Source organism: Microtus ochrogaster, chromosome 7, assembly GCF_000317375.1.
Source record: "Microtus ochrogaster isolate Prairie Vole_2 chromosome 7, MicOch1.0, whole genome shotgun sequence".
Classification (NCBI taxonomy): Eukaryota; Metazoa; Chordata; class Mammalia; order Rodentia; family Cricetidae; genus Microtus; species Microtus ochrogaster.
This window is the reverse complement of record NC_022014.1, coordinates 61,592,149-61,616,918: the sequence shown is the minus strand read 5'-3', so window position 1 is coordinate 61,616,918 and position 24,770 is coordinate 61,592,149. Positions and strand designations below refer to the sequence as shown.

Here is a 24,770-nt window from a genome sequence, read left to right as displayed (position 1 = left end):
AGTGCTGGGATTAAAGGCGTGCGCCACCACCGCCCGGCTTCAACTCATGATTTAATACATCCTTAAATTAAAGAGGTACCTGAAAATTTAACTTGAAGAGCTGTGGCTATATATATATGCCTAATCACCCAACTAGTGATGAATGCCTTTTTGAAGATTAATCAGTCAAAATAAAGTTAGTTTCTCTGGGGAGACAAAGCAGAGTACTCGGTGTCATACTCTGTGGTTCAGGCTGACCTGAGTCTCATTATGGACCCAAGATTAGCCTAAACTTACAGTGACCCTCCTGCCTCAGCCTCCCAAGTGTTGGGATTACAGTTGTAAGGAAAGATAGCTTGTTAAACATAATTTCTTAGAGCCTAAACATGGAAGACCTGAATATACACCCATATCCCCATAAGAAGTGGGGTAAGGTTGGGGGTTCAGACTTGTAATTCTGAAGTCCTTAACTCTAGCCTTGTTTCCATATACCCACAACAAAACACTTTGAAAATGAATTCGGGACCCTGGGGAAGAACCTAACATGTTACACACAAAAGCAGAAAGTGACGTGCCGTCCAGACTCACATGTATGAACGAGACAGCTAAGTTCAGGCGTCAAAGCTGAATCTCTTTGTTAAATTAATAAGATGAACTCACAAGAGAACACTCAGGAGTTTGCATAAGCACTGTCTTTACATGCAAGGAACAGAGAAACATGAACACATAGTACTTTTCCTTGCTCTGCAAGGGTGAACCATGTGTTACACTTCTCTCAGTGAGCCCAGGAACACATCCTAATACACATCATGCAAGCATTTGTGACAATCTTGAAGTATTTTCGCATTTAACATAAAACAGTGTGACCTTTGATTCCCTCTCTGTGGCTGACTTTGGACTGCTCCCCTCTGAGCAGCTGAGCTTTCTATTACAGGCTGTCATTCAGATTCCCTCTGTCATCCCTATTATTAGAATTGCTCTCTTGTAGACTTCACAATTCAAAAGGATGGTGGTGGTAAGAATACCTTATAATCAACAAAGTTTACCAGACATCATCAAAACTAACCCGCACACACAGAAGAAGTCACTTGACAAACAGCAAGGGGCCGGCCTCTAACTATGAAAGACTCTTGGAATGTGCCAGGGGAACTTTTGAAGTCAAGAAGATTGACAAATGTTCAAAGCTGCACAGGGATGCCCACAAGCTTGTTCGTGTAGATAGGAAGATGCAAATCCAGAAAAAAGAACCCAACTCGCCACTTAAAACATGCACAGTTCGCTGCAATGTGGTATTAATTAGTTACCAGACCTGAAGCGAGTTTGGAGAAAGGGCAGACCATCCAATCTTCACAATAAAAGAACTATTAACCTTGAAAGATTAACTTCCACATCACAGAATGGCAAAACATCCTGACTTCTTCCATTTGCTCTACACTGTGACTGGAAGTGGAATGGACCGTCGCACCACGGCCAGCATTCAGCACAACCGCAACTCCTGGGTACTCACTTTAGCGGCACTAATGACTGTGGCGGTGTAGGACTGAACGTTGTCTCCACAGGCTCCACCGCGCGACTGATGACATCGAATCAGCTGGGGAAGGGGAAACGAGAACGGCAGAGTCATTTTCTATTAAGCTGTTTAACCGTACACGCTATTAGACAGCGGCTATTTACCGCGCATGATAATGGTGGTGGGTGGGAATGTTTGCATGAGTGCACTGCAGACCAAACAGCTAAAACCCTGCTGAGACACGTTTACCCCTTTTTATAATCTTCTGGTGCCACTCGGGCAGTTTCATGCTCAACTGTGGTTTTAATTACACGATGAACGGGCTTTAAGAATTCATAAACTCTGAAATGGTAGGATTCCGGGTCTGGCAACCTTTCCACAAATAAATTTAAAAAACATAATCAAAGGACTTACACATAACTTCCTAACATTAAATATTTGACATACGAGCAAATTGGATGTTTGTTCCTCTTAATTTGTCTACAAGGATTATAAAAGGAAACCTAAAAGAATGGGCAAAACATTTTAGCCTATCTGCATGTCCACTGTGTCTGTGGGATAGCAGACAGAGTGTGCGCACACCACGTATGCATATACACTAACTGTCCACTTCAGGAGGACACTGCACTTGCGACTTGCAACTGTCACTGTGAATCATGATTTTGATTCTCATTCGCTCAGCAGAAACTCAGGACCAAACCCTTCACTGGCAACAACACACTTGCATTTACCAAAAAAAAAAAAAAGAATCATAACTAAGACTCTCATAAAACATTTTTAAAGTTAAATGACAGCAGCTGGGCCTGTGAAGAGCATGATATTGTAACAGGTGTTTTCAAAGCCTGTGAAATGAATAACAAATTTTGAAACACACCTCAGATGACCTAAAACGGTCATCATGCGGCACAGATTACCATGAAGTCCTTTTCTTCCTAACTTACATGAATGTAGCAGGCTAGAACACCTTAAGTCTGGTCCCTGAAGCCAAGCTATTTTTTAGGCCATGTCTATAAAGCCACGACAAATAGAGTTCAAGTTTTCTGATCAGCAAACTTTTTTGTCTCAGAATAAAATGTGGAAAATAACTATTTTAGGTAATGGAAAGAATGGCTTGTTCATTCAACCACAAAGTCAAAGAATTATGAAAATCATTCCTCTGCTGCCCCCTGCTGCTGAAACAGAGAAAGACAGCATTGTGGCCAGCAAACACAATGTTATATAAAGAGAAAATAAACGTTTTCATATTAAATTAAGACTAAATATTCAAAGGCAAATGGAAAAACAAACATCACTCTTAACCATTTTGATTTAACTACAATTGAATCAGTTTGTACATGAAAATATGGTCAAACCACAGCATAGAAAAAAATTCCATTTTTTAATCATTTTTATAATAAAAAATTATCATTTTTAAACAAAATCAGCATACAAATGAACTAAATTCCAGGAATTATTCTTAAGCAAAATGATCATTAAGGAACAAATACATTATGTTACCTTTCATAAAAGGTAATATAATAACTACATGCATGTACTAGGTACACTGGCACATAAAATATGAATACAAAATGTAAACAAATGTATACAAAAATGTACACAATTACACATTAAATGAAAGTCTAATCTAAATGGAGGAAGAACAATAGGCAAAGATGATCAACAAATAAAAATAAATACAAAACACCTCAGCAGATGCAGGGATTTACTGCTAAGCCTCAGTTCAATATCCAGAACACATGGTAAAGGGGGAGAAATAACTCTTCCAAGTTGTTCTCTAACCTCCATATATGCTTGTGTACATTTATACAAACACACACATACACACACTAAGACATATTATTTAAAAGGAACTTAAGGAACACCCCCAAGAAGACAGGCAGACTGTACACCTGGAGTCTGAGGCAGCAGAGGCAGCAGGCATGAGTCTGGTTTGCCTGTTAGGCAGTGCAGGCGAGCAATTCTGTGACTACTTGTGAATTACAGGAACAGAACACATGAATAGATGCTGACATTCCAGGCTACCACGCAAAGAGAGGGGCATTTGACTATGAATGAAAACAGGAGAGAATTTGGTTCAAGTACCATTGTGAACGCCTCATTTCTACACCATGCAAATATGCATACACAGGTGTACAAATATGCATGCATTTCTGTAAGTGACATGTTCCCACTGAGAAGTTCTATAAAGAAACACACCTGAGTATGAAGATCACACAACAGGCCAAAGCTGACTTTCTAATGATTCTGTCCCTTAGAAAGGGCAGGAAGGAGACTGGAGAGATGGTGTACGCTGCTCTTGCAAAAGACCCGAGTTCTGGTCTCAGCAGCCACATTAAGTGACTCACAACCTCTGGAACTCACAGCTCCAGGAGGTTCCAACAGCTCTGGCTTCCTCAGGCACTGGCACTCATGTACACAAACACACACATGCACGCACGCACGCACGCACACTCACAGACACACTGAAGCAAAATCTTTAATAAATAAGAGATAAGAGGAGCGGGAAGGATGGTTCTGTGGGTAAGAGCACCTGCCAAACAACCAAGAATCTGCCGTAGAAATCTGAATTTGGATTCGTAGGGCCCAGCAGGACCACACACGCTCTTGAGAAAGAGAACTTTGAGGAGTCAACACAGGAGCACCACCGAAAGTGCTGGCCACCAGCTTACCTCCAGATTCAGTGAGAAACCCTTCCTCACAAAATGAGACCAAAGCCAACAGAAGATGGACATAAGCCCCTCATACTCACACACACAACACTAAACACATACACACAAATCAAGCACATTGTCTGAAAGTGTTCTTCAAAATTTAATCCAACTTCACTAAGTATTATCATTTATAGATCTTTCTGCACATGAGGCAGCTTGGTTCCTGCATATGACACATACATCTGCAAAGACAGATATCAAAATCCAACTCTCAAGGGAGTTGCTTCCTCTCAAACACAGGTAGCTAATTAAACCTCCAACTCCACATGCGCAGCTTTCCACATGTGGGATACAATGGGCAGTGCCAAGGGATGGTTTACACACTTTCTCTGCGGACGTCTCCAGCACTCACGGGAACTGCATTACAGATATAAACATTAGGAGACACCATTACGTCACTCCATTTAACTGTGCGGCTCTTGCACTGTTTGAAAAGAGCAACTTTTATGGGAAAATGAAGAGAGCAGACAAGAAGAAGTGTAAATAGAGCACTCAGTAACACGCACAATATCTTAATTTTTGTAGACAGGCTTTTGGAAAAGGAATTAAGGGCTTCATCTAGAAAAATTATTTTCGTCAGCCCAATCTTGATTCTGCACATTCCAGAGGCCAGTTGATTTACGAGTTCTGCGGCTTCACCAAGTACTTAAAGTACCACATCCTGATTTTGTCAAGAACTATTTTGCACTATTTCATAATATTCTCAAGATACAATAACCATGTAACCAATAAAAATGAAACAAAAATAGTAATCCTCAAAGCCAGCAATACTTTTTATATTTTATTCTGTATTTACAGGCAGAGTCCTAAATGACATAAATCAAAATTTATGTTTTACATTGAACTGTACATAAATAAAATGCTTAGATATAAAGGCATATATATGTCTTAGATATAAAAAGGCATATAGCAACTTTTACATACTATGGCAATCTTGGTGAACCAAGTTAATAACTGATATATATCCATATCCACTGAGGCCGTGTGTGGTATAATCATTACAGCAAGGACTGCACAATAGGGTTTAGGTGCTGACCATATAAGGCCAGGAAAATTGTCCCATGCCCTGTGACTCCAATCTATGCAAGAGATGGGTTTCAAGATTATCCCTGCAAATTGTTGTCTTTTAGAAAGTATCAGTGTGACAGTGAACTGCAGGCTTTATATAAATATTAAACAATCTCTAGGTGAGCAGCTCTATGCAGAAGCCAGGCTAGAACACCAAGAATCTACAAAGCTGCTGTTCAAGGACAGCTATGGGACAGTGACACATGCTGCTAGTCCCAGCACTTGGGTGGATGCAAGAGGACAGGGACATAAGTCCAGCCTGAGCTTAAGACACTCTGTCACAATAAAACAAAGAAAAAATGTGCGTTTTCTCTCTGAGGTAAGGGCTCACTGTATGGCTGGACTGGGCACCACAAGTTAGCCTAGACCTTGAGAACCCTCCAACCACTGCCCCCCAAGTGCTAGAATCAGAGGTATGACCCGCCAGACTCAGCTACGAATCCTTAAGAGTCAGATTAGTGGGTGCACAGGTAAAACCTTGTAAAACACTCACTAGTGGTATTCACAAGAGAGCATCAATACAGAGTAGGGACAGTCCTTCCACACCTGCTCCCTCATAACTAACCTACATCTGGACCGTTCCTTACCTTGTTTTCTGCATAAGCAAGCCAGCGGCTCCCAAGAGCAATGGGATTCATGTTTGGCCCAGGACAAGGATAACAGCCTGCAAGTTCCAAAGAGCATTATTAAGAAATTTAATAATTTTTTTCATTAATGCATTATTTCTTAATAAAAGAAAAACCCAAAAAAATCAAACATTTAATTTTTTCAAAACCTCATAAAATTCAAATAACAGTGTTCAGTGCTAGGGTTAGAATGAGACAAGGTCTTTTTATATACTCCTGGCTGTATTGGAACTCACTATGTAAACCCAGCTGGCCTCAAACTCACAGAGATCTGCCTGCCTCTACCCCGAGTGCTGGGATCAAAGGTGTGTGCTACCATGCCCGGTCCAGTATTCATTATTATAATACTTAAATGACCTTTTTTTTTTTTTACTTGTTTACCTTCCTGATATATGAGCTCTACTCCACTGACACAGAAAGATCTGGTAACCACTTTTTACTAAAAAGCATTTCTACTGTTATCCCTGAAAACAATATGAAGGTAGAAGGAAATGACTTAAAAGGTTGACGTTCATAAATTTAAAAAGAATTTTTGGAGAGGAAAGAAAGCATATAGTAAGTGCAGGAAGTTAATGTTAAGAGATCAATAAAACCACACAGAAACATATGACAATGGTGAAAAACACACAAAGTAACGTGGCCAATAAACATAAAGAACGTTCAAAGGATACCTTGGCAGAGAGATTCTGGAAAACTAGATAATGCTATATGCTTGTATTAGCACTCCATTTCATTCTTCTTGGTCCCAGTGTCAGCTATGACTAGCAGTAAATGGTTCTATGATGTATTTATTGTCTATCACTTTATATACTCTTGATTAGGGGTACACAGTGTTAAAGATGGTTCTGTTCTCTTTATTGTTGAATCTCTAGGGAATGGTGGTCCTGCTGTCATTGCTCAAGGCATATGTATGCTGGCATATATGAACAAGGGCATCCTGAAGACTGTACAATTCTCTCTATGCACTATGCTCCTATTAAAATGAGACATTTGAATGCTTAACATCACATTTGAGGTAGCTAATCTCCAGAATTGCCTTTAAAGGTCAAAAAGGGAGGTGGGGGCAGGACTTACAGGACATGCCAAAAGTGGTCTCGAGACCAGTCAGAACTACTATCTCAAAATAAATAAATAAATAAATCCAAAGTCTAAACACCCTAACTTCAAACCAGCTCCCATAACTAGTCCGAATGACACTAGATAATAGCCCCTATCTTCTTCCCATGTGGGATTGCAACCTCAGGAAGACAAATTACTTAGTGGTTCTAGGTTCTTAGGAACTCAAGAAGACCTCGGGAATTAAAAATTGGTGTCAGCCAGCCAGCACCATCCGAACTGTATAAGTATTATTAACTGATCTCCAGGTAAACTCTAAAAACAAGTGAAGGGGTGTAGGGATGGTTACCAGCCACTTAACAACGTGAGCAGAGGCAACTGGGCCTTAACAGAACTCAGGCTTTCAAATTTCCATGAAGGTAGAATCTAAGCAACCCAAGCAATGCCTATGCCATTGCTTTTGGTGTGGCAACTAATCTGAATACTCAGGAGGCTGAGGGCAGGGCTGCAGAGAGGTGAGGTCAGCCTGGCCTAGCTCCCTGTATGGGTAAGAATCTTAAAGGAACAGGAAGGTTCTGCAGCTTTGCCTGACAGCAGGCAACTTGAGCACATTAGGTAACTGAGACTTCAGTACTCTCAGTCCTGTGGCTATTCATATTCATATTCATATTCATCAGACCACCTCTTCCTCCCATGTGCTGTGCCAGAGGCGAGGCACACCACTAATGGCCTCAGTCAGCTGACCTTTAACAAAGGTACCCAGGCGAGCACAGAGTGAAAGATGCTACCTGTGACTAAATGATGCTGGACTCCGGCTTCACATCACATACAAAAAGTACTAGAGAGTTGGCACGGTAGAAGATGAGGGCTTAATCCATGTATCCACATGGCGGACCTCAAAACTCTGCAAATCCAGTTACAGAGGATCTAAAGCCCTTTTCTGAACTTCAAGGGCAATGAGGAAAAACACTCATACACATAAAAACAGTAAAATAAATGAATCTAAAAGCCATTTTAGTTAGTTTAGAACGAACAATACTTAAAAGAAAAATATGATGCCAGGCGTGGTAGCACACACCTTTAACCCCAGTACTAAGAAGACAAAGGCAGGTGGATCTGTGAGTTCAAGGCCAGCCTAGCCTGTCTACAGAGTGAGTTCTAGGGTGGTCAGAGCCACACAGAGAAACGTGGTCTTGAAAAAGAAAACAAACCAACAACAACAACAACAAAAAAAAAAAAAACGAAGTAAAGTCAATGAGGGGCTGTTCACCGCCTCAGAGTTGGTAAAACAGTTTCTTACATTGATAATGCATAGTTTTAGCTGAAAAGAGGTTTTCAGAAGGACATCATCAAAATGAAAAGAAAAGCTGGAGAGATGGTTTGGTGGTTAAGAGCATTTGCTGGTCTTACAGAGGACCTGGGGTTCAACATTCAGGACCCACATGGCAGAAAAGTATTTAAGAAAAGTAAAAAGACAACCAGCAGAATGGAGGAATATCTTTGTAACCCATAAGTGACAAGTGACCTATTTTAGAAAATTTCAGCCACTCAATATTAAGATATTTTTAATTTAAAAATGAGCTAAGATATACACTGGCAAATACATAAAAGTAATCAGTATTACTAGCCATCAAGAAAAAACATATAATTACAAAAACTTGCAACCAAATGTTTATAACCATGAGAACTGAAAATACGTCCACATAAAAACTAAAATGTGGATTCAGTTTCATAAAAGCATCACCACACATTCCAGAAGGATACATAAAGTATTATCTGTTAACCAATTAACATACACATGTCTAATGGCCATAAAATTTAGGGTCATTATGTAAGAAATAAATAAGACCTGAACAGTATGTGTGGTGATGCATGTCTATAATCCATTCTTGGGACACTGAGGCAGGACGGTAAGAACTTCAAAGTCAACCTGGGCTATAGAAAATCCAGAATTCAAAAAAGAAGAAGAAGAAGAAGAAGAAGAAGAAGAAGAAGAAGAAGAAGAAGAAGAAGAAGAAGAAGAAGAAGAAGAAGAAGAAGAAGGAGGAGGAGGGATTGAGGGAGACAGACGAAAGGAGGGACAGAAAGATCTAGGCAGGACAGCATACAGAGGTCGAGAGGTGGAGGAATAATGAAGACTACAAACCGGGTGGAATGCTACCCTATGTTCTGTTATACACGAGTCACAAAGATCACAGGTTAGACGAGAGTAAGAAAACCTGAACAGGACCCACACTTATCTAAGAGCAGTGAGGATCTCTGCACATTTTTTTTTGTTCACTTTGCATGTATATGAAACATACAAATTTCAGCACAATGTATCAAAAGGTGGTGGGAATCATATGCAGGAAGCAGGTTTGGTTCACTGCACATGTACATACATGCCCAGCGCCAGGAGACACCAGAGCAGCCCTCTTTACCTTGTGAAAAATCCAAAGTCATGGCAGTAAATTTAACAGCCAAACCGACCTAGATGACAGGACTCCAACCCTTTCTGCTGCATATTACAAACATGTGGGAGTGGTCATTCCAAGCCAGCCTGGATAGACACCAAGGCACTGCTTTCCCAAAATATGAAGAAGAAAAAAAAAGCAGCAAGCAAGCAAAGCAGTTCTTACCCAAAATTTTAACTTTGCATTTTAAAGCTACTTTAAACTCATTTCCATGTGTTCCATGTGTTGTGAATCATTAACATAAACAAAGAACAGACATTCTAGCACTAATAACATTAGGATTGCACCAAATAACTTTCCTTCTCAAACCGAAACACAGGCAGATGCACAGAGCCTGTTTATCAGACCCCGGGTCTCTCTGGAGATTCTGTATCTGCCTTTCAACTTCAAAGGATCCCTAAAATGACTGCTAATGACATCTATCAGTCTTTGTCTTTTGTTTTCCTACTCACACCTGAGTTTTGAATTTCCACATCGGACAGCTGCTCAAGACCAACTTTCTGTACATCCAAACACAAAGGTGTCCCCTTTCTGGTCCTATTGGGTGCATTCTGTTAACAGCCCTCTATCAGCTCCCTTTACCTGCTCCATCCACTCTTTGGCACAAATCCCCACGATGCCTGCTCTGATGGGCACAGCAGGCTCTACTCATTTTACAATACTTTCATTGTATTCACACATAAGGGGGCCTTCAGCTAGGAATGCATTATGCAAGAGCTTCCCATTCTACCTCAGAAGTTAAATGTCTGCATGATCAAAACGACACCCTCATTAGGTGGCGATCTACACAGGGCATGATCCTACTTCTTTCAGAACTGGGTACCAGGCTGGACGCAGCTGAGCTGGTAAAGAGCTTGCTTAGCCCATGCCAACTATAGACTCAATCAGAACTACAGAAACCAGGCATTACAGGCACTCCAGAGATGGAGGCATGTGGATAAGGAGTTCAATGACATCCTGAGCTACAGGACGAGGGCTAGCCTGGGCTACAATGACTAAACAGAGACAAGGCACATGCCACGCGGGTAAGCGCGCTGCCACAGAAGACATCATAGTGTCAGTCTCCCAGCTCCTCAGTCAACCTCTGTAAGAAATCTAAAGACAGAAAAATACATGAGAACTGTATCAACTTTGAATACAGCTAAAGAAATTAGCTGAAGAATTTGGATGGTGCAAAAATGAAAAAAAAATCCCCCATTAACACATTGGCACAGTATGTCAAATACTGTGGCAGAATTTGACACTTGACACCAAATTTGGTGCTGTTTTAAGTTTTGTTATATCTGCTTTGTTTGAGATAGAGTCTCACTGTAGAGCTAAGTCTGTTCTGGAACACACTATGCAAACCAGGCTTCAAGTTCACAGCAACCATCTTGTTCCAGCATTCAAAGTGCTAGGATTTCAGGTGGAAGTCACTAGGCCTGGATCATGACTTCAATCCCTTGAGTAAAGAGCCGTAATTCAAGGATTCCGATTCTTGATGAGTATCATTGGTCCCAACTTCAAACTCAATCCCTAGAGTGAACAAATCAAGTACCTACTCCTGAGAAAGATACTTCCGAGAGGAGTATGAAATGAGACCTGTCACTAGGACAAGAAAGCATTTATTAATGACAATCAACAACACTGGAGCAAAACCACAAAAGTCGTTAATCACAGAAGGAAGCAAGAAATCACAGGGTTTTGTTGTTGCTCTAAACCCTTTACTGACTTTTTGGTTGATTGGTTAATTGGAGGTTTGGATTTTTTTTACTTGTTTTTCAATGCTAGGTATTGAGTCAGAGCCTCACACAGATTGAACGTGTGTGTGTGTGTGTGTGTGTGTGTGTGTGTGTGTGTGTGTGTGTGTGTGTGTACAGCCTCTGTTCACTTTTTATTGTAAAAGTTGTTCACTCAGTTGCCCACATATGACTTGAACTTGTAATCCTCCGGTCTTATCCTTCTACATAGCTGTCAAGCATGAAATAAAACACACCATTATATTTTATGTATTATGCAATCTCTACTAATAGAGGCTTTGAGGAATCCCAAGTCTATGAGAGTATGTGAGAACCCTCTTGTGACAGACTACAAGACAATGATGGCTTAGCGAGCAGTCGGCATGGCACCGACATGAGACCTGTCACTGGTGACAGAAACACTGGTGACACCTGAACTGTTCCTCCTCTCGTGAACAATTCACAAAGGACAAGAAACACTAAGACTGGGGGACAATGGCTTCAACTATTCAGTGGGTCCAAAAACTCAAGGTTAAGTATTTAGGAATATACAGTAACGATGTTCCATAGAGAGACATGATCATGGGGTGGGGGGAGATGGGGAATGACAGAGAGACACCATCTCTCCCTCCTCCCCGTAATATCACCCTAGCACTCAGAGGCTGAGGCAGAAGGATGGCAATTTTAACACCATCGCGGGTTAAAATGAGAAAGACTGTTAAAAAAGAAGAGCCAGGGCAAGACAGAAGGAAAAGGGAAGGGAAGGGCCAAGAGGGAAGGGGACAGAGCACGGAAAAAGAAATCTCTCTGAAGTCTAACGTGCAAGTCACCAACTCTAGCTTCATCATTACATCAAAACTGTTATTAACTAGCAAAGGATAATAATTTGTATTTTTCATAAATAATGAAAATTGTGAATTTTCAATTGTAATACCAATGTTACAACATTGGAAGCTTCTATGTACTTTAATGCCATTTACTACTTATGAGAAAAATATTAACTACTGATAAAAATCATTTAATATGCAAATTTCCAAACATAATTTCCATTTACACACACTCCACCCATCAGATAATGGATCACGAAGATGGCTCATAATAAAGTGCTTGCCATACAAGCCTGCAGACCCTAGTATAAACTCTAAAGCCCATGGAAAGGTGGAGGGAGAGGAGCTTCTGCTGAAAGTTGTTCTCCAACCAGCCCGCATATGCCACACCCTATGTATCGACAAGATACAAACAGTAGTAAAAAATAATTTTTAAAGACAATGAGGGAGCAGGGCAATGGTAGTAAACAACTTTAATCCCAGCACTCAGGAGACAAAACAAAAACGATGGGGGGCAGAAGAGATGGTTCACCATTTAACGTTCCTTATGGGGTAGCAGCTTTGGTTCCCGCCACTCATGCTAGGTAAGTGCCTGTAATTCCAGTTCCAGGGCACCAAGACCTCTTCCTGCATCTGAGCGCACCTTCACACATACATACAAAATTTTTAAATAAATAGGACTTTAAAAGAAAACCAATGATGTTTGTCTCCACCACCCCATTTCAATGTTCTGAGCAATTAAATTGATACAGAAGTAACTACCAAGGAATACATGCTCCAGAATAAAGTTAAATGGGGTTACATCGGAGCTGTAACCTCTGAGAAGGCTCAGAGGTTAAGAGCACTGGCTGCTCTTCCAGAGGTCCTGGGTTCAATTCCCAGCAACCACATGGGCTCACAACCATCTATAATGAGATTATGGTGTTCTCTTCTGGTGTGCAAGCATACATTTAAGCGGAACACTGTGTACATAATAAAAACCTAAAAAAAAAAAAAACCATTGCCTGGTTGTGGTGGCACACACCTTTAATCCCAGCACTCTGGAGCCAGAGGCAGGAGGATCGCTCTAAGTTCGAGGTCAGCCTGGTCTACAGAGCTAGTTCCAAAAACAGTTACACAGAGAAACCCTGTCTCAAAAATCAAAACAAACAAACAAAAAATGGGGTCACAACAGAGACACTTAGTACTGAAGAGGCCTTCACACCTTATTTGTAATCAATATCAAATAACAAGAAAAATTTAAAATCAACAAAACTAAAAACAACTGCTGAAAAGGAATGAGAAATCCACAGGAAAGGCCCGGCTGCGGCTGCGGTGCCCACTGTGCTCTGACTCATCTGCACCACGCAGGACTCCAGGCGCATCTGCTGCCTGCCTGTTCCCACTGCAGATGCATGAACAAGGTGACGACTGAGCATAAGGGGGAACAACTCAGAGAAAAGGATTAAGGGCTTGGAGGGATGGGCTAGACTTACAACTCTTCATACTCCACAACAGTGAAACATGAACCATATTGAACTGTATTATATAGTATGATGTGTAGTATAGGGTGCAGATAATTATCTCTAATACCCAATGCAGATAGAACAAAGAACTTGCCCTTATAGGAAAGGAACAATACCTACATGATACTACCTGAGGCTCAATATGGGGCAGCTACTCAGTAAAAGTCTGTGTACTCCACATTGTATTTCATGTCTTCCTTTCAAAATAGAAACCCACTAAGCTATTTCTATAATATATATCAGACTCTTTGGTGAACTAAAAAAAGGGGAGAACAATGTGGGGGGAACTATTATTTTACTGGGCTGATGGAAAAAAAAAGTTTAAAAGTCATTCTGCGTCCCAGAATGACAGGCATTTTGAACAGCTCACTGAGCCCTGCCGGCATTTCCAGACCGTCTCTGTCCTTCACAACTCAGTATGCCAGGCCTGCACATTCCAGTTCCTTAAAGTTAATTAACTCCCGTTCACGTCTCCTCCTACCCAAATCCTCTGCCTTTCTACAAAACCTAGCGCTGAGTTTGTGTTTGAGCACCGGTTGTAGCTAGAGAGCTCCTGACAGCAGTGACATGATGGGCGGGGGAGGCAAAGGAATGGGTAAACAGCCCCCAAGTTTAAATTCCTTCACAGAGCACAACCTCTGGACGTTCAGATGACATGCTAAATGATCTGCCAAAAAAACAGCTACGGGAGACAGGGAGGGGCTCAATATGAGGATATAAAGAAATCTTATGCTATATACAAAAATGAGGAAAGTGCTTTGGCATGGTAAAATTCCTTCTAAGATTAGAAGCTAGGAAGTAATGGCACCCATGAGAATCACAGGCAGAGACCATGGCTGAAACCCACTGATGACAGCATCCAGTCAGCAACAGAAACACAAACGCACAGATAGGAAGTAAAATGATTTGGTACATACTTGTGACAAAAAATTTTTTTGTGAAAGTACAGCTATCAAAGGCAGCGATTTTCTCCTGCAAGACTACGACGAGGATCCTAAAATTAGAGGGGAAAAACCAGAGTGGAAACGTGAGTGAATGAGAAATTCTACGAATTGAATTATAAATAATTAAAATCATACTTTTAAAATAAAACATTTCTAATACATAGGGTAGAAATATCTGACTTAAAAAATATGGAGAATAAAAACAATGAAATCTTTCATACAAACCAAGTGACAAATTTTAGAGCTATTACTGGACTCTGAACAGTTTCACTTTCATATTCTGATTAAACAAACAACACTAAGAATGGATAATATTAACCAGTGGGCTACTTACTAAATGTGGTGTTCAATGCTATTTAAAGTCACAATTAAATATAAATGGCTTTATGTAATCTATCACTTAAAAAGGTTGCAGAATTTCTCAGCGCACCCAACAAAATCTGAAAAGATTGCCACACAGCATGTGCCATTTCTTAAGAGTTGATATATTAATATTAATAACAATCTCTATAAACAACAATTTAGAAAACAAAATTTACAAATAACCAGAGGAATAATTAAGAATTTACAGATTGTATAATTAAGCTATGATTTTAATGTTCTAAAGTGAAATTACTATAATACATTCCAAATACTGAATTACAATTGACTATTTCTTCTAGAATAACAAATCCCACATTTAATGACTATTTCAATAAAACATCATTCTTATTACTACATAATTCACGTAATTTTTTTGAAATTTTAACAGGTAAATCTAACTAACTCATGCTAAAAAAACTGGTGGGGAAAAGAGTAAGATTTATTATGTAAAACACATCCCACAGCAAACGAGTCTTAAAATGCAGAAAACTTTCATTTGCTGAAGCAGAAGGATTCTAAATACTATTACTACTTCTATTATGCTATTGCTATTATTATTCAGTCTGTCTGTTGAGAACGCCCATCCTTGGATACACTTTCTTCTGTTACTAAGTAAGTGATGTGTTGACTGCTTTGTGTGCACTCTGCACATCAGAGCCAGAGACAGTCTCCCCACAAGGACACAGCACTTCACACTCAACAGCAAATTTAATTTGTATCCTAGCATTAAAGGACGACCTAAACCGTCTCCCATCCTCCAATTCCTCACACTCCCAACACAGAAAGTACCAGCATCTCTACTGTTCCCTTACACATAATATCCACTATTTAAAAAAATCAAATAACGAAGCACACAAAAAGGAAATACAGCCTGTTGTGGAGTCTGTAGACGCTTCCCCATGTAGAAGCATGCCTGTGATCCCAGCCACTCAGAAGACCGAGACAGGAGGATCAATAGCTTGAGACAATAACAAACCATAAATATAGTAACATTCTACATGAAGAAAATCAGCAACAAAATATACACGAAGACAAACAGAGAGACACAAATGCATAATTACCAGAACCAAATAAAGAGTTCTGAATTCTGTATGCTAAAGGATGTTCAGGACTTGAGTGTTCACTTCCCTCTCTGAAATTCACTTTAGAAAATCATTTCTGTGCTGGATACAGTGCAAAGCCTGCCCAATCTATCAGATACACTGCTGTTGAGCTGCACAATGGGCATTCATAATATTTTAAATAAAAACGATAAAATCAAGAGTGAAACTACAATATGATCAAGTTAAATTATACATAAGTCAACATATATAAACAGAAATAATTATAAGAATTCTTTTAAAAGTACCTTAATAAAAGCTGAAAAATGAAAATAGAATACACAAAACACAGATAGTAACGAAAAGAAAAACACTAACAGAATACTAGTCACAAAAAAAAATAGCATAAAATAGCCACAGCGTAAGAAAACATAAACATCAGCAATAACAGAAACTCAAAATAAGCAAATGGGCACTGACATTTAAAAAATAAATAAAAAGTAGGTGGGGATGGCAGGCTTTTAGTTTGGCATTAAGAGACCTTGCTGCAGAGCACAAGGGCCTGAGTTTGGATCCCCAGAACTCACACAAACATCAAAGCCCTTCTGTAGTACCAGCTTTGGAAGGGACGACAAGATCACTAGAGGGAGCTTGCTACCAAGACTAGCCAGGTCGGGGCTCTAGGCTCGACCCTGCCTCAACTAACAGCGTGCAAAGATGCTGGTGGATGATTCCCAACACCAACTGTAGGCATCCTTGGGTGCATATGTTCATGGGCACCTGAACACACACACGCATGTACGCACACACACACCACATGTGAAAAACAGAAGCAGGGGAAGGGAAGCTTGTAATCCCAACAGTCAGGGTGTCAGGGGAGTCTGAACAGGGCCTGTACTCCATAGTAAGACCCTGGCTAAAAACACAAAAGAAACACCAACTTATTCACGCATTCTACCAACAAAAACAATAAAAGAAAATCTACAGCTAAAAATAAAAATGGCAACAGAGACAGAGACCCAAATTGGAGCACCGGACAGAAATCTCAAGGTCCAAATCAGGAGCAGAAGGAAGGGGTGCACGAGCAAGGAACTCAGGACCGCGAGGGGTACACCCACATTCTGAGACAATGGGGATGTTCTTTCGGGAATTCACCAAGGCCAGCTGGCCTGAGTCTGAAAAAGCATGGGATAAAACCGGACTTGCTGAACATAGCGGACAATGAGGACTACAGAGAACTCAAGAACAAGGGCAATGGGTTTTTGATCCTACTGCACGTGCTGGCTTTGGGGGGGCCTGGGCGGTTTGGATGCTCAACTTACTAAACCTGGATGGAGGTGGGCGGTCCTTGGACTTCCCACAGGTCAGGGAACCCTGATGGCTCTTCAAGCTGATGAGGGAGAGGGACTTAATCGGGGGAGGGGGAGGGAAATGGGAGGCGGTGGTGGGGAGGAGGCAGAAATCCTCAATAAATAAATAAATTAAAAAATAAAAATAAAAAAAATAAAAATGGCAAGAATGATGATAGAAAAGGAAGGAGTTCACACCTTTCTCACCCCAGTCACTGGGCACCCACAGATATCACACAGACCAAATACTAATGCTACAGACGACTGCAACCAGTAAAACAACCTAGTGGGCAAGTGTCAATGAAAGGCTATCTAAACTCACACCAGCACCGCCAGGCAGTGGTGGTGCACACCTTTAATCCCAGCAGAGGAAGATGGCTGTCTGCGAGTTCAAGGCCAGCCTAGTCCACAAAGCAAGTTCCAGAACAGATTCCAAAGGAACACAGAAAACTGACACACAAAAAAAGAAGAAAGAAAAAAGAAACAAAACAAAAACATCATGCCAGTAAAATGATTACTGTCTAGTCATATATGGCTAGATAATTTGTTTTTTAAGTACCAGGAAGAATTTTAAAGCCTAAATGGCTTGAGTATCTGGTCCAGGTAGGGCTCTGTCAAGCTGCTCAACTTGCCTTCTTCCCCTGTCACCAGAAATTACTGCACAGATACACAGCTGATTTTAATTAAATAGAGACTAAATAATAACATTGAAATCATGAAAGCTGACACACCTATTAAAAAGTTCTTGATTTTTCTTGATTTTATCTTTGTGCTGTCCACACCCACTCTCACATCCAGAACTTCTTAGGATGAAAGGGGATGATGCTTCCTCTATATGTAGCCTACACTGCCTTTAAACATTCAGGCCCTACCTCAGCCTTGGGAGTGCTGGGAACCCATGTCTCTAAAGAACTTCAGGGAATACAGTTTTTATGCATCTTTGCTAAGATTTTAATAGCTTCTAATACTAACTAGCGCATTGTGAAATCTTTTCCATTGTACTAGCTAATATTTACTTATGTAAATGTTACTGATTTCAAGTAAAAACAATGGTCAACTATTAATGTGAAGAATGGAGGCCGGGCCGTGGTGGCGCACGCCTTTAATCGCAGCACTTGGGAGACAGAGGCAGGCGGATCTCTGTGAGTTTGAGGCCAGCCTGGTCTACAAGAGCTAGTTCCAGGACAGGCTCCAAAACTACAGAGAAACCCTATCTCAAAAAACAAAACAAAACAAAAAACAGCTCAGGGTAAGAGAAGTTTCAGCTCTCCAAGAAACCATATACGTGGCAAGGAAGGAAACTCTTAGGAGATAAGGTCAGGTGAAGAGGGAGCACGTAAGGATGTGACACTTTTTTGCCTTTGGTCACAGGCAGAAGTCACTGCAGAGTTTAGAAAAGAAAGGTGGCACTATAATAAAAGTAGGTCTACCTGGTGGAATGCAGACATTGAAACAGTAGAGATAAAAGGCAGCGGGTTAGAACCAAGGGCAAGCGGGTACTGTGAAAATAATCAAGTCTATAAGCAATGAAAAGAAAGAAGAGGTGTGTGAAGCAAACATGTGGCAAACGATTTCTGAAGACTGACTCGGTGAGATGGTGTGAACTAACGTTAACTAGAAGAGGCAGCAGAGTGTTCGATGCAGGACAAAGAGGAGCTCCTGCGTTCAGAATCTCAGGTGAAGAAGAAGATATACAATCTGGATGAAAAGATGTGGGAGGCAGCTAGGAACACAGGCCATACTTATAATCCCAGGTAATCAGGAGGCAGACATAGGAGAATAGGGTATTCAAGCCTTGCCTGGTCTACACATTGAGCTCAGGGGTAACTTGAGGTTTGGTCTGGACCCTACGGACTTGGCATCTGGTGGCCATGTGTTTGATTCCAAGAACCAAAAACGAGTACTAAGGGTAATAGTAAAGACGACGGGAGTTTATGGAACCCAAGGAATCCCCCGAAGATGTATAAGTGCAGGTACAATGAAAGAGGAAACCAGTTCACTCTCCAGAGGAGGAAGCCAAGCAAGGGAGCAAAAGCCTGGAGTTCGGCGAAAGTGAAACCTCATCTCAAAAAATAAAAAAAATAAAAGAATCAAAAGTGAAATTAGACAGCAACAGTGGGATGCAGAGAGACGCACTGCTCCAGTACAGAGCCCACCACTGTCCCTGGATGCAGAGAGACGCACTGCTCCAGTACAGAGCCCACCGCTGTCCCGGCCCCTACAACATGCTGTTCTTGTAGATCCCTTCAATCAAGTGTTCTTTGGTGGCTTCAGTTTTTACCCTGTTAGGGACATCCCTGAAAACATGCTCTTAATGAAATTGGTAAGATAAATCTAAATTTCTGATATTCTTCCCCTTATACCGGGGCTTCAGTAACCTTTCGGATATTTCTTTTTCAAACAGCATAATTTCTTGCCCCCTTTTTGTTTTATGTGACTGGGTCATGTATCACAGAGAAGCCTCAAGCAGGCTACGTAGCTGAGGAAGTCCTAATCCTCCTAATCCTCCTGCCTCCATCTCTCAAGTTCTGGATTGTTAGGAGCCAATTTTCTCCTAAAATCATTGCAGTAACCATCACTCTGGGGAGTCTGCAGAGAACCCCATAATTGTGTTAGGAATAGTTCTATTGACAGAGCCTACCCCACACCCAAATTGGCTGATAGAGAGATATCTGTTAGCGGAACCTACCCCACATTCCAAACTATCTAGAGAACTAGGTGTGTCAATTTGTGACTTCTTGGCCTAAACTATCTAGGGAACTAGGTGTGTCAACTTGTGACTTCTTGGCCTACAGTGACCTGACCGAAGGTAACCTCTTGGCTACGTGACCAACGTGAACCACATGGCAAGAGCTCAGACCCCTGTGCCCATCCCCAACTCCATACCCTATATAAGTTGTACCCCATCTCTAATAAACGGAGGCTCTGACAAATGTAGCATGGCCTTCTTCTTCTCTCCTAGCCCATTTATCTTACAGATAGTGCCTCTCCGGGACCCTGGAATAACTGAACTGCCAGACGGTTACTAACCCTAGACGAGGTAACCCGTCGAGGCAATCAACACTGGATTACATGGATGTGCCCCCCTGTCCAGCAAACTGCGTATTTTTACTAACAGATATTAGAGACTTTCCTTAGTGCAGCCATGAAGGTGTGTTTGGTGCTTCCAATTATCTATCTTTCATTATCAAGGTTAACTCTTCAGTGCATTTGACAACTGTACTATAGGTGGTTTAGTTTCACCTCTATTAACTAACAGGATAGGCACGTGTGGTCTCTGCTCCCTTCCTCACTGATAGTGGCTTTGTTTAAATTATCCAATTACAGAAAAACAGTGTCTACACTTCCTCTCCCGTGTCTTAAGAGCATCAGCAAAATCAGGGGGAGATGACAGGACACTCACAGAGCTCCTGAATGAACCCCTGTGTACAGCAACGCTCTTCAGCAAGTCTGACAGCTGAGGTATCTAGCCAACCCTCAACAGGTCAAGAGCCCTCAGTGGAACCAGCCCAGATGACCTGAGAGGTGCAGTAGATCCTCTGAGTCACTGCTGCCACACGGAAACGTGTGGCTTTGCTCCTACCCACCCTTTCCTGCACTAACATCTGTTCCCACATGGACCCCAGCCTCTGCTGATTCTTTCATTCCATAACCTATGTGCGTCCTCTCCGGGTAAACTCTGAACCCAGGTTACTGCAATCAGTATATACCGATCAGGTCTCAAAACCACTTCCATTCCCTGCCAACCACTTCTTAGAAGAGCTCCTGATCGCTTGTTGCAGACCTCAAATTTGCCACGTGCAGTTAGAGGACTCGCTACTGAATCCTTATGTGCTACAGTTATGGCGATATGGGCACCGCTATTAGAGCCCTGTGTGCTTTCTGAAGAAAGGCGGGTTCAGATACGGCCGGCTGTGACCAGGAGATTTTCTATGACTTTTCTTGACTATACATTTTGGTTTTAATTTTTAAATGATATTCAATATTTTGATTTCCTCTCTAACTTAAGCTCAAAAAAGTAAACCAAAAAAAGGCCGCTTTATATGGATTTCTGTGAGTTTATAATATACAGGAAGCCGTCTCTATTTAGGATGTGCCGATGTTGCTCTTTATTGAGTCTATTCGGGACAGGACAGACAACGCTCTGGGTAAACCATATTATCAATGATGCAGACACTGCAGAGACAGTCTTCTATGAAGTGTGTGGACGCGGTATACGGGCTCTGGTTCACCAAGTAATTTCCTCTGCTTCTTGAAACTTGCAGGGTTTGGTTCTTGAATTTGAATATACCCACTAGTGCAGAGTCCTTTTGTTTTCAGTGCTGAGAATTGAATTTAGGGCCTCTCTCATACAAAAGAATAATTTCTCATGTCTCATGCAGTGCCCTTTTAAATTTAGTGTGTGTGTGTGTGTGTGTGTGTGTGTGTGAGAGAGAGAGAGAGAGAGAGAGAGAGAGAGAGAGAGAGAGAGAGAGAGAGAGAGAGAGAGAGAGAGACTGACTGCGGGTTGGCAGGAATGCGTCAGGACATGTTGAGGATGTGTTTGGAGATCAGAGGACAATCTCAGATGTCCTTCCTCATATCCCACCTCATTAGAGGCACCATGTTTGCCAGGCTAGCTGCCCCGAGTTTCTGGGATCTTCTGGCTCTGCCTCCCCTCTCACCTTAGGAGTTCTGGGGTCACAGACACCGGCAACACTTCCCGTGGGACTGGGGTTTGAATTGAGTCCCCACGCTCCCACAGCAGAAGCTTCTGCTCATAGAGCCACTTGCCTGCCTCATGCATTTGCTCTTGGGGGCAGAAGATTTACACCTTGTACCTAAGACTCCATCAAGATATTTTCTCATCCTAAAAATTCAAATTTCTCTCCTATAAAAGCAAAGTGATACACAGACTAAATTCCCAAGACTCTTTCTTCCTCTAAGAGCCTGTGGTTAATGTCATTATCATTAGAATTCATGTAGCTTAATCTATATTTAAATTTCTCCCTGCAAGAAGGAAAATGGATCTAATTAATCCCTGTTTTTAACTCTGTTGTGAAAAGTCAAGACTTTGCATCAAAACAAAGTAAAATTAGAGGGTGGGAGCAGCCTAGTAAAGCCCTCCACCCAAGTATTATTCCAGAATAACACTCAGGGGCTCTGGTTTCAGTTTAATGGTCAGATGCTTGCCAAGCAACATATGCAACGAGCCAGGTTTGACGCTCAGCACTGAAAACGAAGAGACAAACACCGCTCCAATACTTGACCTTCCTGTATTCACACAGACACTGCCTGTGATCCTCCATTTTGTTATGCAAATCCCATTCATATCTCACCACACTGAAACTCATGGTTAGGTCAGGAGGTTGGAAAATATTCAATGTGAAATCTTAACTGTTGCACTGGAAAGAAATTCAAACTTTTTTCAATGACTTGAAATCACAAAATTGGTAGAACATAAATATATGAAAATACTCACCGCTTATTGCAATGGAGATCGTAAATGGGCGTTTTGAACTGAATGGACTTCACCATTTCCCCGGTACGAAGTGAGTACAGGTCCACGCAGCAGTACGGTGGTGTTGTGCTAAAAGACAAACATTACTTTAAGACAGGAGAAAAGACAGCACACCAAACATTTTCTTAGCACATGGCATATGGTGGAGCAGCCGGGCGATGGTGGCATACGGCTTTAATCCCAGCACTCGGGAGGCAGAGGCAGGCGGATCTCTGTGAGTTCGAGACCAGAAAAAAAAAAAACTCTCACGTTGTCTCTGACTTCCATCTACATATACCTTATGCCCAAGAAACCCAAATACGAATTATGCACACATAAATACACAAATATAATTGAAGTTTAAAAACAAATACGCTAGCTTTTTTTGTTTGTTTGTTTGTTTTTCGAGACAGGGTTTCTCTGTGGTTTTGGAGCCTGTCCTGGAACTAGCTCTGTAGACCAGGCTGGTCTCGAACTCACAGAGATCCGCCTGCCTCTGCCTCCTGAGTGCTGGGATTAAAGGCGTGCGCCACCACCGCCCGGCTTTTAATGTAATAAAAAAAAAAAAGTAAAGATCTCACAATGTAGTGGCCCCTTCTCTGTGTAAAAATAAACTGCCGAGCAAAGGCAGGAGACTGCAACACAGGGACAAGAGTACAGAGTGGACTGGGCACAGCAAGTACTGGTGAAAGGCTGTCCTATCATGACATGGGGAGATGTTGCTCTCTGCATGTACTGAAGATGGAATAAAATTTTCTAAAGTCTTGAAATGCAAATATTACACTGAAAATAGATCTGATCTACAACTTGATCAGAGGACAATTTAGAAGCCAATGAAACATAACAGAAGGGGAACGGTGTCATTTCCAGTGACATGCTCCTGGCAGCGGCAGCACTAGGTGACAGAATCTCAACCACTTCACTGGTCCACACACAGAATTCCTTTTCCAAAATCCTCACAGAGGAGGAAAACGCCATGAAGACTCGCTTCAGTGCGAACTGAACTAACAGATATACAGACTGAGGAAAACACCTAACCATTAGTCCAAAGCAGTAATCCTTTAAAATCAGAGTTTTCACTGATGCACATTCATGATGTGACCAAGAGCTTGCCGGGCACGCTCAGCAGTCTTTCTTTTGAAAAGCCTTGTCTATCTGTGCAGAACACACGAAGACAGTCTTGATTTTGCTCAAGCAGCAAAGAGAAAGCTTTGCTTTGTACTGTGCGGCACAGAACACAATGCCGTAAGAAAGTCAGACAGTTGTTTTTGGGTTCTCCAAAGCTCAGACAGACCAGCATACCTACTTAAGTGTTTGCCACTGAAACAGAGCTGTGACCTCACATCAAGATGAACCTGATTCTTTAAAACAGAAAAATCCTACTGGAAATTTTGAAACCCAAGGAGTTCACTGCAAGTAATAGACAGACGTAGGAAAAAGAAAAACTGAGTAAACGAGGGTAAGAGACCTCGAAATAAGGCCAAAGCGGCGGCCGTTTTACACACCTGCATCCAAATAAACAATAAATGAAGTTTGTAATTTCTGTCTCCAATAGAGAAATGGGTGTAGTTCAGCTCAACTGACCTAGCACTCAAATAAGTGAGGTATTTTATAATAAGTTACAAAGCAAGTGTGTTGAGAACTTTTATCTAAAAAATCTGTTAGCTGTACACCTGATTCATATCCACAAAGGAAGCTATTAATATTTTATAGGGAAATTCCTAATTTTCATGTATTATAATAGCCAAAGGAATGGAATTTATATAGTCAACTCACTTCAGTGAGAAACGTTGATTACAACTATTTAAAGATCAAGGCTTTTTTTTTTCCTTTTAATGAAAAAGCTCTTTAAAAGCAATTGTAACCACAAAACAATTTGGATTCCAGGATGAGAGAACGTGGAAATTTAATGACTACAGAAGATAAGCAGGACCAGGAAACCACCATTATCATTTAAATGAATCCATAGTTAAAAATTACACTAAATATCATAAATTCAGGCCTAATTCTCAAATCCAGAACCAATTTCAAGAGGCAGGCGGATCTCTGTGAGTTCGAGACCAGCCTGGTCTACAAGAGCTAGTTCCAGGACAGGCTCCAAAACCACAGAGAAACCCTGTCTCGAAAACAAAAACAAAAACA

General features: G+C 41.3%; 1 protein-coding gene across 3 annotated transcripts in view; it reads right to left on the bottom strand.

Annotated features, from left to right (window-relative positions):
* The window catches only part of Bcas3 (BCAS3, microtubule associated cell migration factor), a 498,657-nt gene that overhangs the window by 376,217 nt on the left and 97,670 nt on the right, over positions 1 to 24,770 (bottom strand). For all 3 annotated transcript variants that reach the window (XM_026780237.1, XM_005350452.3, XM_005350453.3), the window contains exons 8-11: positions 22,611 to 22,718; positions 14,371 to 14,447; positions 5,856 to 5,932; positions 1,487 to 1,570 (exon numbers count right to left, since the gene is read on the bottom strand). In XM_026780237.1, the coding sequence (XP_026636038.1) occupies positions 1,487 to 1,570; positions 5,856 to 5,932; positions 14,371 to 14,447; positions 22,611 to 22,718 (346 nt within the window). The remainder of the gene's footprint in view (positions 1 to 1,486; positions 1,571 to 5,855; positions 5,933 to 14,370; positions 14,448 to 22,610; positions 22,719 to 24,770) is intronic.